The sequence below is a fragment of the Ruditapes philippinarum genome, unplaced genomic scaffold (assembly GCF_026571515.1).
Source record: "Ruditapes philippinarum isolate M1 unplaced genomic scaffold, ASM2657151v2 ctg2138_1_1_1_1, whole genome shotgun sequence".
Classification (NCBI taxonomy): domain Eukaryota; kingdom Metazoa; phylum Mollusca; class Bivalvia; order Venerida; family Veneridae; genus Ruditapes; species Ruditapes philippinarum.
Window position 1 is genome coordinate 68,469 of NW_026856917.1, and position 14,585 is coordinate 83,053.

General features: G+C 33.2%; 1 protein-coding gene across 3 annotated transcripts; it reads right to left on the minus strand.

The window, feature by feature from the left end:
• Positions 1–9,497: 9,497 nt before the first annotated feature.
• On the minus strand, positions 9,498–13,890 carry LOC132748143 (uncharacterized). 3 transcript variants are annotated; one of them, XM_060737691.1, is made up of 6 exons: positions 13,732–13,890; positions 12,599–12,678; positions 12,140–12,289; positions 11,362–11,399; positions 10,056–10,170; positions 9,498–10,025 (listed from the first exon to the last, which is right to left on the minus strand). In XM_060737691.1, the coding sequence occupies exons 1-6, from the start codon at positions 13,790–13,792 to the stop codon at positions 9,957–9,959; spliced, it is 513 nt and encodes a 170-aa protein (XP_060593674.1). In that variant the 5' UTR covers positions 13,793–13,890; the 3' UTR covers positions 9,498–9,956. The 3 variants fall into 3 exon arrangements, with proteins under 3 accessions (XP_060593674.1, XP_060593673.1, XP_060593672.1); XM_060737690.1 differs by having other exon boundaries at positions 9,498–10,016; positions 10,047–10,170; XM_060737689.1 differs by having other exon boundaries at positions 9,498–10,170.
• Positions 13,891–14,585: the final 695 nt, after the last annotated feature.

The following is a 14,585-nucleotide window of genomic DNA, read 5'->3' on the forward strand; positions in this document are numbered from 1 at the left end:
TTTGAGAAAAATCACTAGTTAAGACAAAATAATTATATAATATCAAAAAGAAAACAATAGCGACAAAAAACAACAACAACTACTACTACAAAAACAACTTATGCTATGACAAATATTGATATTTATCATATTTAAATGTTTAAACAAAATCACTAAATAGAACTTTTTTTTCCAAATGATATCTTTTAATAATACTTAAATGAAACATTTTTGTTGGTATCAATATTTGAATGTGCCAATTATAGACCAATCCTTTTTGAAAAATAAATTTTCACTAGTTAATGTTTGAAAAAGGGAAAGATATGATTTGTGTAAAGTAGTTAGAATGTGTTGTATCTTATCTTCAAGGATTGATAGCCATAAGATATTTTTTTACAAGTTCTACTTCCAATTTAAGCGAATAAGTTAAGTACAGGAGAGGACATTGATTAAAATAATTGTTTATTTAGACGACGGTTGGTCAGTAAATACCTTTTACCGAAATAACGTTTACAAATTCAAATTTTGTACAATTTTCTTTACGTAAAACTTGGCTTATGGCAACTGATAAAAAGCCTGGAACCCTGTTCAAGTTATTACACATGATAATGTCATAATTTCAATCTCGACATTAACAAAGGAGATGGTAGATAACCTAAGACAGGAAATTAACATGCCTTAAAGAGTTACCTCCCACTGTTTGGCAAATATTAACGGTTTGCTGGCTTAGTGTATTTGCTTAATGACTAGGTGTATCTATATAAAAAAATCAAAGATATCACGAGTTGAGATTCAGTTTTTACTATTTCAAGTAAGCAGGAAAAATATTTATTTTGTTAAACAATTCAGACCAATTTAAAGATCGATTTATTATTAAAAAAATTTCTCCGGTTAAACAAGATTCAGTCACCGTGTATTGTGACACCAGAGTTGCTTCATTTTCCTCAAATTAACCAGGACGCATTGCACGTAAACAATGGTCTAACCAATAAAAAAGCATGTTTCAACATGAACATATTGTCAAATTTCATAGTTTATAAGTGATTACAGAGGGTCATGGACAGCAAAAGGTTTAAATCATTCATTGTTCGGTCAAGAAGATCTGAGCAACAGTTACAATTTCTAGCACTCCAAATATTCCATTTTTTGTGTTGCAAACAAAATAATGCTAACAGTAACGTGGATTCCATGTAAAAATATTAAAGTCGCTGATAGCTAGTCTAGATTTTAGATAGATTGGAATGAATCTGTTAGCGATGAGAATTTTCTACTTTTCACAATAACAGATGGGGTCTGTTCATAGGAGATGACATCAATAGAAAGACGACACGTTTCAACTCTCAATTCTATAATCCGGACTGCGGGGCAGTCGATACCTTTTTCGACAGACTGGTGAAGTGAAAATATCTTGACAGCTCCCCGCGTTTTTCAAAGCTATTTTACATCTCATAAGTTGTCGTTTGTTAGGCGTGCTAGTCTTTGGGTAGATGGAAGTCCGCTTCTGTTTAACCTTCTAATTATGTCTCCCCCACCTCGGGGGAGACATATTGTTTTTGCCCTGTCCGTCCGTCAGTCCGTCCGTCCGTCAGTCCGTCAGTCCGTCCGTCCATTCTTCGTTTCCGGACGATAACTAGAGTTCCTTTTGACCTACAGCTCTCAAACTTCATAGGATGAATGGTCTTATTGAGCAGATGATCCCTATTGTTTTTGGGGTCAGTAGTTCAAAGGTCAAGGTCACAGTGAACGTTGGTCAATTTCTCGTTTCCGGATGATAACTAGAGTTCCTTTTGACCTACAGCCCTCAAACTTCATAGGATGATTGGTCTTATAGAGCTGATGATCCCTATTGCTTTTGGGGTCAGTAGGTCAAAGGTCAAGGTCACACTGACCGTTGGTCAATTTCTCGTTTCCGGATGATAACTAGAGTTCCTTTAGACCTACAGACCTCAAACTTCATAGGATGATTGGTCTTATTGAGCAGATGATCCCTATTGTTTTTGGGGTCAGTAGTTCAAAGGTCAAGGTCACAGTGACCGCTGGTCAATTTCTCGTTTCCGGATGATAACTAGAGTTCCTTTTGACCTACAGCCCTCAAACTTCATAGGATGATTGGTCTTATAGAGCAGATGATCCCTATTGTTTTTGGGGTCAGTAGGTCAAAGGTCAAGGTCACAGTGACCGTTGGTCAATTTCTCATTTCCGGATGATAACTAGAGTTCCTTTTGACCTACAACCCTCAAACTTCATAGGATGATTGGTCTTATTAATCAAATGATCCCTATTGTTTTAATGGTCAGTAGGTCAAAGGTCAAGGTCACAGCGACCGTTGGTTAATTTCTCCTTTCCGGATGATAACTAGAGTTCCTTTAGACCTACAACCCTCAAACTTCATAGGATGATTGGTCTTATTGAGCAGATGATCCCTCTTGTTTATGGGGTCAGTAGGTCAAAGGTTAAGGTCACAGTGACCATTGGTCATTTTCTCATTTCCGGATGATAACTAGAGTTCTTATCAGTGAGGACATTTAACTATTATTGATATATCAGTGATATATCAGTTGTCTGGTTTTATATACTCTGTTCTTTTTTGATCTTTCCACCCTTATGCGGTCATTTCTTCCCCGCTGCGCGTTCAATGCTACATGGTCACAGCAAGGTGTATTACACGCATTGTTTTGTTTGCTGATGATAACTACAAATTCCTACTAGCGAGTGAGTTTTCATGCAATATGTAAGTATATAGTATATCACTTTCTATTCTTGTTAACTATTACTAATAGTATATATACATGCATGGCACCATTCAGACTATGTACATATTTATTGGTATTGCGTTACAACTTTCAAGTATCATCAAAATCCTTCAAAGGGTTGAAGAGTTATGGAGCAGACACAATTTCCTTTAATTTCGTTTGTGAAACTATATATGATATGACATTCAAGTGTCAAGTAGACCTTGACCTTGGAACCAGCCATACGAAACATGTACTCTACACGTTCTCTGGATGTGGTGAATTTTTGTTTCAAGTATCTACCAGAGAGGCTTCATTGTGAAAACGAGTGGAGTCATCCCAACACACTACAGTTATCATGATTTTACATACATTGTAATTTGAGTTGTCTTTCAATAGTGTAAAAAAATCTGACAATATGAACGTTTGTTTCAAGTATCATCAAAATCCTTTAAAGGTTTGAAGAATTATGGAGCAGACACAATTTCATTTAATTTCATTTGTGAAACTATATATGATATGACCATCAAGTGCAATTTTGTTTGACGCCCGCCTGCCATACGCTGATTGAATAACCAGGATTTTCAAAATTGAATACCTGGTTAAAAACAAACAGTTTAGGAAGCATCTTCTCATACAACCTTAACAATAGAAACCATCCATAGACAGCCTTCATTGAAGTGACTACCGGGTATTTACATTATCTTATCTCCATTTCCATTCCTGTTTCCATTCACAGTTATTCTCAGCAGTGGGGGAGACATGCGCTTTTTTACAAAAGCATCCTCTAGTTTTATTTTGACTCAAACTGATAGATTGCTAAATAGGGTATTATGTCAGTGGGGTCTATAGAAGTCGCTTGTCTTGGGCCTAAAGTCATAAAGCCATCATTCTCTAATACGCTACCTCCCCCTACTTCCCCCTCCTAGAGTGCATTAGGGTGCGGTTTCCTGTTACCTGCAACCTGCCTTTGGCAATAAAAAAATGCAATTTCTTAGAAAATTTATTTACACAAGTCATAATGAAGCTTTTGCATTTCAAAATATACAGCTTTTAATTCTGAAATTTAGTTCCTTTTTTATTTGGAAGGGGGGGGGATGTTGATAAAAAAATAAACGGTTTCTCACGCCTACTTAAAATCTGTATCATGTTATTTACATGAACTGCTTCATTCATGTGTATTATTTAAGAGTTTTAATGATTAATGCTTATTAGATTGTAAATGTGGTCATAAATGTATATATCATTTTATGACAAAATAAACACTTTATGTGACATTAACGTCGTATGTCATGTAACTACTAAAAAATATTATTATTTATGCTTCAGCAATGCCCCAACCAGTAAAACCAGTTTACCAAGGCCGACTGTCTTTACAAATATAAACACTATAGAGAACGATAGAACGATCAAAAGTATATTTTTAGAGGTGTAAGGAAACAGCTCGCTATAATAAACGATAAACGACCAAAATCTTCGATGCGAAGCATGCATGATAAGATCTTAAACTAAATTGCATAATCAATGTAAGGCGACATATTGCAATTGTCGAACGCAAAACACGCCTCCATATCTTCACGGTAATCTTCTAACTTGGAGGTTAAACCTTGAACTTTGTCAAGCTTAAAAATTTGCCTGTACAAATATCCAGCACATATTGTGTGCTATCACCACAGCTACACTGTTAAGGTCTAGGTCTTCCTTGGGGGTAAAGTGTGAGAACTTAAACAGATTTATAATTGAGTTCCAATATGAAGAATTAACGAATTTTTGGCTAATGCTTGTATGATTGTCAGAAAATGTGTTGCACGTTGATCTTACGTCCGAACTTAAAGTTCAAGTTCGTACTTCATGGCCAAAGTAAAAATGTTTCTAGCTTATGAATTTGCCATTATTAGATTGTTCAAAAATTCGGCATATGCATTCAGTTCAATCAAATGATGTGTTAGGTGCAATACCTATATAGAAGAGCTAAATGGCAAATATTTGTCCAACCATTTTGTCTTTACTTGACGGATGGTCGAAAAAATATGTTATCACTACAAAAAGACAACGTGTTGCATGCGAGACATCAGCTTAATTTTAAGGTCAATGTCATAGTTTGAGGTTGCACTCAGGATATCCGTACGTGTCTTTGAGGTCAATGTCGTAGACTGAGGATGTACGCAGAATATCAGTACGTATCTTTTAGATCAAGGTCATAGTTTAGGTTTGCACCTAAGATATCAGCCGGTATCTTTGAAGTCACTGTCGTAGTTTGAGGTTGCACGCAGGATATCCGTCCGTATCTTTGAGGTCATTGTCGTTGTTTGTTGAGGTAGCACGCAGGATATCAGTACCAGTACGTATCTTTGAGATCAAGGTCGAATTTTAAGGTTTTAAGGTTGCACGCAGGATATCAGTCCGTATCTTTGAGGTCTTTGTCGTAAATTAAGGTCAGAGGTCAAATCGCGTTTGGCTTTCATTGAAATTATTATTATTATTATTATTATTATTATTATTATTATTATTGGAACGCGAGTTGTGTTACATATAACAAACAAATCAGAAGTTGAAAATATAAAAAAGTGATGCAAAGAAGTGTACTTTTGAAAGAAGATAATCACATTGAATTATATGATTGTATGAAAGATAATAACTTTGAATTATACGTATAGACCACAGGATAATGCGTGTTTATGGTTTGTTTGTACTCGGCCCCGGAATATCCATAATTATGTCTGAGATTTATTAGTGCTCATGCCGGTTCACTGTTGTAGTCACATCGGGGACGTATTTTCTTACAGAACCTTCCTGGAACCTGTTCTTCGCTCATTGGTGTATTACGGAAACGCCAATATTGTCCAAGTCATCAGCTTTCCGATGGCACATCTAACAAAAACGACCCATATTAGCGCCACCCTCCAGAGTTAGTCACGGCAGGTCAACCAATCATCTCCGGTACTTGACATTCCTTGACCTTGACCTGCCGTGTGCCTTATCCGCGACGTGCACGACTCTGGGGGGGGGGGGATTTGGAGAAAACATATGGTAGTTATGTTGGTGCTATCAATATTAAGTGAATTATTGAACCAATTAAAAAGCGTGCGAAATGTTCACATTTTGCGTTTTATCACTGTCTACAAAATTTAACTAGATGGTAATTACAAAATGTATAAATTATATAAATTATATTCAACTGTTATAAGTGCATTTGCAAGTACATTTCTTCAAGGACAAACAATAATGACAACATAAATGTGTTCAAGTGTTTAAATTGCACATAACCATACCTCATAAAATATGAAAGTAATGTTTTAATAAACTGAATAAATTAACTGGATAGATGAAAATTGCTCGAGATACAATCAGATATTATGTGTTTGGTATATCTTTATCTACAGCTGCATCATTCTTCATATTATATTTGTAACAGATGCATGATGGCGCATTTGTTCAATCAAGTGATTTTCCAATGTCACACATGTGCACGATATAAAAGTATTATTAAATAAAATTAACATGAACCTGTCTACCTCTTAAATATTCTTTAAACATAAATCAAAGGTTTAGTTTTTAGCAGTTTTAGTTTTCAGCAGTTTTAGTTTTCAGCAGTTTTTATAGAACACAGTTACCATAACATTAAGTCCACTTCTCTATAAAGGTCATGTTTGGTCTCTCCTGACGGTGAATTTTGTTCCAAGATTTGACTGTACGCATGTCATAAAATACATTCGGAAAGCTTCAATACTTTGTGATTATGTTTTGAATACATCCATATCTTTACTCAAAAAGGGCTGCTTACTTCCGGTGTACTATTGGACATCATGGTTTCAAAAATATTTCAAGACAAACTATTTTTTCTGGAGATTCTGTAACATTGTTATTGGATACTATTAATTGATTTGTCAAAAAAGAGATAGAGTACAACAGCTTATAAATTCGTAAGTATTGATATTATGCAATATGCAACCTCCGAAAAAGGTACCTTATGAAAAACATACATTCAAGAGATTGATTATAGTACATGTAGTAGATTGGTTTATAGTAAGCACAATTTCCATTAATTCAAGTATTGATAGAATATTTGAAATGTATCATAATGACTGTAACAAACAAATTTATCATTTGGATATTCTTATGATATTATTTGGAAAAGTCATGTTGTTAAAAGCGCCTAAGAATAATATTTTCTCGTAGAATATTGTATTATCTGCTTTATAGATATTTGTTTTATTGTACATATTGGATCATGTATCTCACACTTTCCAACAACATCAATCTATATTTCTTTGGTAGTTTGTTTTGTATTTGTCGTGTACTATATTAAAACATCTTTGTTGACATGATTTTAATATCTATAATTCAAAATAATGTTTTTATTTATTTTCATTAATGTTTTAGTACTTAAATATGATTATTCAGTAAATCACCTTTTTCAATATCTTTAAAAATGTCATTTATAAAAATGTTGGAAGAAAATGGGTTTTATAAAGGTCAATCTTGTAATCACGTGATCAAGCATTTTGGCAACATGGCGGCCAAGTTCTGATTTTTTACCTGTCTGAATCTATAAGGTAGTTTATGTTCATACTCAGATTTATATTTGTCCATCCTTGGCTTATCAACAGATAATATATAGTGTTATCAAGGTATGCTTCACTTTACTTCATGGCATGTTCAATGAATGAATACGAGCGTGTCAGATTCCTGACAATAATTGTTCGACTTTCCCTACGGGTCTGTCTTCAGGGTTCACGTCATGTCAAAGTATATAAACGGGTACGCGGAAGACCTTAAACTAGTAAATTCATTGTGATTCTGAATGATAGGCAAAGTACATTACATAGTACTTTGTTTACATTTTAAAAATTTCTTCTTTAATTTTCAGATTATATCACATCCGACGCTTCTTTCTTAAAGTTCTTAAGGTGAATAGCATCAAACATGCTCTCAAACCAGTATTTATAGGCACATTTTATATAGGAAATCAATTTTTTTAATTTGTTAAAAAAGGCAAATCTGTGTTGAATAAAATCTAACTTAAGTTCAGATGAAGCTTTTCATCACCGTATATGTTTCGCCTTCTTAAGTTTAAAAATCGGATTTCCCGAAAAAGCTATTTTCAGCCATGCAATCAAAGGCATTAGAAGAGTATCAAAAAACCGTTATCCGTAGAAGTTTAACAAATTGTTGATTTTGTTAGGTGAAAAAAATGTTTAAAGTCATTTTAAACAAATTACCCTGAATAAATAAGAGTTAATTTTTAATCGGGAAGATTTTGCAAGTTTTCTTGTCGCCTATATGGACAACGCCATCTTTGTTCTAGAAATCGTGAAAATTACCTACCCAGAATTGCTTTCTCAGGGTTAATTAGAAACCACTTCGCTTTCAAAATTATAAAAGCTCGTTGATGATTGGCTGTTTGAAATGTCACCAGATATGATTTCCTATTTGGTCACGGTCAGATCCAAAAGCGGATCGTTATTTAGAGCTTATCTTAATCAGATTTGTGTTGAAAAGTGTTAAAATAATGATTTTAGGGCACATAAGATGTTAAATGAGTACTTAAATTTCCAGTCAAAATACTAATTTTCTACAATAATACCAACAGAGCTATTGTTGCAAAAGAGAGTCCATGTACATGGCAAATGAGTATAACTTTCAAAACTGTAACAAGATACCAAAACAAAAAGGAACAAAGGCCTTAAATGTTATTTAATTACACGGGTATGTCTCACTTTTGCATTCTTATTAAGGAAATGATCGTTTGTGGTGCCTTTTGTGCTTACTTAATAATATCATAATAATTTACATATGGTGAAGAAGATATTAATATCTTAGATTCTTGAAAAGACCATAAGCGGAAGGAAATACAGTTGAATAGTTATTGGTAAAGCGACTGTGAGGAAAATGTCTTTGAAAGGCTTTATTTCTAGCTTTTGTGTCTATTTTGTAAAGCGGACCGAAATTACGTAAGCAATTTTATTATTTTTGACCAAGTTACTCACGAGGAAAAGTCATTTGAAGCTAAATTGTATTTTAACTTTTGTTGCCAGAAACTATCTGAGTTTTTTTGTAAAGGACTTGTTAAAAAGATCATTGCTGCCGCTTTATAAAAATCTAGCAAAATATGTCATAAGGCTTTTCTATTTTAAGTGTTTGTTACCGTTTTGGTCAGCGTTCCGGAACAATATGAGCATTTTATGTTTCAAAAAATTTAAATGGCATCTTAAGATCATTTCTGTTCAGTGTCATCAAAACCCGAACAGTGGTTAAAGACGTAAGCATTTCTTAACACATTTAAGAAGATGTTGTTGAAAGTAATTGTAACGTTGCAAACAGAAATGGATAAACGAAACAACTATCTAACATCTATTTTACAAAAATCAAAGACAACAATAACACAAAATTATAACACATACAACGCAAAAGGGAAAGAAATAAAATAAAATGTAAATACTTGTTATCGAATTCAAGGTTGTTTCAATATACAACAAGTAATTGTCGACTGATTGGTATTTATAGTCGGAACGAATATGAAGTGTGACACTTTATTGTGTTAATATTAACCACTACCATCAAACCTGTGAATGAAGGTCATCCTTGGGAGAGACAATATATGACCTTTATAGACATGTTGAAGTTTACTCTGCTGTATTTTTATCAATGAACTTAAGTCAACGAGGGGTCTTTTTAACATGGTGATCTTTTTTAGGGGTGGTCTTTAACTGAGGTTTGACTGTACTTTTGCCGTTGTTTGGGTGCTATTTTTTTCTCACATAAAAAGACTAAATCAACAAATAGTCACCAATTAATTTTATTTTATTTTTTACTGCTCTCGAAGGATCTAAAGAATCTTTCATTTCCCTTCATTCAGATTGTTCAGATTTATTTTAACAACTATTCTATATCACAAAAAAACGTATTGTGATGGTGCTGACAAAAATATTTACTATTCAAAATATGCAAGTGATGTGTTTACAAACAAATTATTCATATTATATTTTAACATGTTTACATAATTGTGCTAAATGTAAAAGAAACGGGGCAATTGATTGTAAGTTATTCAATTTAGACTTTATAGTTAAAAGCTTAAAGAGTTTCAGTCAGGTGTTTCACACATTAGCACTTCGTCGAGCTTCGTCATTGTCAAATCTTTTTATTCATCAAGCTAAATGTTTTATGTCAGTTTATATATTTCAAAGAGGAGTTTATTCGAGTAATAATGTTGTTTGTGGCATTTCTTTGTTAGTATTGTTCAATCTATTTCTTTCCACTACCCCCCCATCTTCTAACTGGTGGAACCCATCTTCTTACAGGAGGAACTGGGGTAACTGGTGGAACCCATCTTCTAACTGGGGGAACTGGTGGAACCCATCTTCTAACTGGGGGAACTGGTGGAACCCATCTTCTTGCAGATGGAATACCCCATATTTTCTTTTGTTGTTTATTTTTGTTGTTGTTTTGTATTTCATCGCTGAAATGCAGTGAATGAATATTCAAACTCAAAACAAAATAAAATAAAACGAATGAATAAATTATAAAAACAAATTGTTCCTAAAACTGATTCTGTTAAGCAGAATTGAAAGACATTCAAAGAGACAGTATCTATCCAATATTTTACAGTGAACAACATATGTTACTAGATATTTCCGATATTTTACTTATATTCTAATATTTAATTATTTATATGTTCTGCACACTACATTTTACCTTATAACGGAAAAGATGAACATGTTTAATCTTAATCAAGTCAACCATCTATAAATGATATGGTTTGGACATTACGATATGATCTACAAGAAGGTTCTTTGACATATACATACGATTTGAGGCGTCTTGGGTGAAAAAAGTATAAAACTAATATTAAGAAATAAAGGTTAATTACACATAGCTAAATATAAAAATCTGAAACCCCGAATACATCCGCACCGCATTTCGCCCTGAAACCTTTCAACATCAACGAACCCCTGCCCAATAATCATCGTCTCTGTCGCATTAGATAAGCAATTCCTCGTATTATGACCTTGTAATTGCATTCACTCTTACGCATATATCTGAACCCTAACCCCCTCCCTTTCTTGTCTACAACCTTCTTTACACACTTGCACTATTCACCCTTATAACCAACGAAATATCTGCATCTTACTGCCTCCATTAACTTCATTCTTCAAAATCGTACCATCTACATCCTTCACAGTATTCTACCCTACTCAACACGCAGGCTCTTCTTATGCAAATGCACAAGCAGCTCTATATCTCTTACAGTATAAGTAGCCCCTCCCATTCACTCATTGTAACAAAGATTCAATCGCCACTTTACTAACACCCCTCAACCCCGTTATTCATCTCCGCTCAAATCCTTTCTTACAATCGAAAAGTCGTAATAATATAATCATTCTTTATAACCGATTAAACTTTCTCTCTACAGCCTTGAAACCTGAACAAGAATCCCTTTCCAAACAAAAATGCTTCTACTGTCCTTATTCTTTCCCCCGAACACATAGTCGGTACCACCACTTACAGTCCGTCTGTCAATATCCATCCACCTGAACGTATTTGTTCAAATTGAACCACCACATATACCTTAAACGAATGAGTGTATGCTGTTCATGATCTACGATAAAAATCAACAATAATCAACAAAATGATTTACTTATTCACTTACTTTGCTCTCTCCTGGTTCCTAGCTGCTAATGCCATTCTCTTAAATAGCGGAATTATGACACTTCAAAACAAAAACGGATGAAAATAATCAAAGAAAACTTATATTCATCATCGGTGATAAGTATGAACTTTAAATCGTGAATGTAGAATCGGTCAATGATAAAATGATATTTATTTTTTTTTTCTCAAAAGAGATGATGTTTTCAGCACCGCTTTTGATATAACACTGAATTAAACCCATTTTTTTTCAAGTGCACGGCTCTCTTCACTTTCAGTGATAAATCTAACTCAAAAGATCATATTAAAATAAATTATCACTTATCAAGTTGGTCTGTATTCTTAAGTATGAAAATGCAGACCTTATTGTGTTAATGTATACATTTTAGAAACCTTAGACTGTTTTTTTTCAATCCCAATTTTCTTTTTCGAATTCATAATCAAAACATTTTGACATGTCAGTTTCACAGAATCTATAGCTTAATCTTAGTCCATTTCACTTAAGTCAAATAATTTAACTGCATTTTTGGAAGATTTCCTTTTTTATTCATTAATTCATTTATTTATTTATTTATTTAGATTTTATTTAATTAATAATTTATTTATTTATTCATTTATTTATTTTCTTATTGTTTTTTTGAAAAGGGAAGAAAAATCTCACTGAGAAAATGACATGCTCAACTGCTTAAGTAAAATATTTGTTGATTGAGCGAAATGAATCAGGTATAGATAAGCACATATTTTGATGAGGTATATTGCATATCGGTAGCTTATAATACTACCTTTTTGACATCATTATCACTGCAACCGTCTTCACACGTTTGTTCATCGTCAATATCAGCCATACAGTCGTAGAAGCACGTGCATGATTCGTAACATCCGTCATCCTCGCCACATTCCTCGGAGCACGGGTCGTTCGTGTCTCTCTTGTTCTAGAAATATAATAAGTGAAAACAGTTCTCATACAACCACAAAACATATCTTGTTTAATCTATTTAGAACAGTATATGTATCTGTAAATTTGAAACTGAAATCAGTAGGTCTCGAATGAGATTTAAACATAAGTTTACTTTTATCCACATGTCGCTAATACAAGAAAAATAAGGAACTACAGTAGTAAATAAATTTGAGATATATTGGCTATAATTGCCAATTAAACACTAAGAAGGTCAATGCTAAAACATGTTTAAAATTGTTTGAGCAAATATTAAACTGGAAAGAAAATTGTCGCCCATTCTTACTGTGTCTATCGCTTCCTCTAAGGTCTGTAACAACCTTTTTTCTTCATCATTCAAGTCGTTTACGTCACTGTCAGCTTGGACTGTGAGAAAAATAAAAATAGGTTTGTTTTTCTTTTTAAGCATATTGTTAAGATGATTCAACCCCACAATGCAACAGCTGTCCTTATTTTCTGATTCAAATATCGGAAACTATTGACATTAAGGGCAGTGTGGCGGCCGTAAAGTGACGTCCGCTATTTCATCGTTGACTTTTGGTAAGTTAGGTCTGTTTCGTTCTACGGTTGTCGCATTTCGTTGTAGAATATAAATTTAAACTGCGTGCCCTAAAACTGCATGTCACCAGATGAGCCAAAATAGTTCAAGAAAATCAAACTTCAGAGCAACCTAGTGTTATTTTTAGAAATGAGCAGTAAAAATTCTTTATAATAAGTATTAATACACATGTTTAATACTTAATATTAAAGTCATAATACACATGTTTTGTTCGATCAGTTACTGATTTTGCAGTATTCAGCACCATATATCTACTGCGTGACTAACGCAGTAAAGATTGTTATCTTTATTTGGTAAGTACCGTTTGCAGTGTTTAACTACTTATTTTGTTCACTTCATAATATTTTACTTTTTTTCTTTAAAATTTTCATGAAATATTGCATGATTCATGAGGCATGTTGCTTTAACAGGTATCAGAGTAGGAATATGTATTTATCATATAAACATTCCATCAAGATTTATATCAATTTCAGATAAAGTTTTTCTATACCGGGTGAAGATATTCTTCTGATATAATTGACATAAATTAATCATGACACAAAAGTAAGACAACATCAGTTAGATAAAGTTAGTTTTGAAAACGACAAAAAATCATAACACTAATTTACAATGTACCGATTGTGTATATCATTTTTTTCCAAATTATTACCACAAAAAGAGTGTAGCAAATCTACTGTCACCGGCAGAAAGATCAAAATAATTATTTTCATTTTTGCATTGCATGAACAAAAAACAACACAGGTATTAACAGAAATTGTAATTTCAAAAACAATGTTGTTCACTTGACATTGTAAATATGAAAACCTTTATATTGATTACGACATCATTTGTAACAAATAAAATGAAAAAATTAATTTTACCGTTTTGGCTCCATTTTGCAACAGCAATGGCACACAGACATACCACCAAGAACTTTAACATCGTGATGATTTAAGTCCTCGACACAGTCTGACAGCCCCCACGAACAGTGTTCATATATATGTGCAAAGTTTTATGGTTCGTCAAGCAAACAATCGATCCAATACACAAAATATACGATCTGCTCATTTTAATGGTTTCAAGTCACTAGTCTTGCGTATACATTCTAGGCAGATTTCCACTATTTTGTGACCAAGGAGTCAAGCGAAATAACTTCTGAAAAAAAAAACAATAAGTGCATCTTAGTCATATTTGAATTCCAACTTAAGTATAAAAAAACCAACAACAACAGTTTTTCTTTATGAATTCATATTAATTTCGTTGTCAAGTTTTTAATTTTGTCAAAACAAATGTATTCAATCTGTACATGTAAGTACATCAGACAATATATTTGTCAATGATAACTTGCCTTGAGTTACCCTGACAACCAATAACAAGTATAGTAGACTCAGTCAAATTCAGCGAAGCTTACAGGTATAATAACAAAAAAAAAAACGTTTTTCTTACGAAGTTTTTGTCAGCAACTTATCGGCTGCATACAGAAAATGCAAACGAATGTGTCACAAAATATATTATAAACAAAAAGATTTCGTTTCTATACTGAAAACTTCGGAATAACATCGAAGTGGTACTAGTATTAGTTCGCACGACGATTCGTACGCTGCCGACCAATATTTGCTCATTCTCTAAAATGCCGATTTAAACCGAAGAATAAACCATTAACACCACCCTCTTTTGATTTTGAAAATATATAAGCATCGAAAAAATAATCTACCACTTGACTTTTTTTGTAATA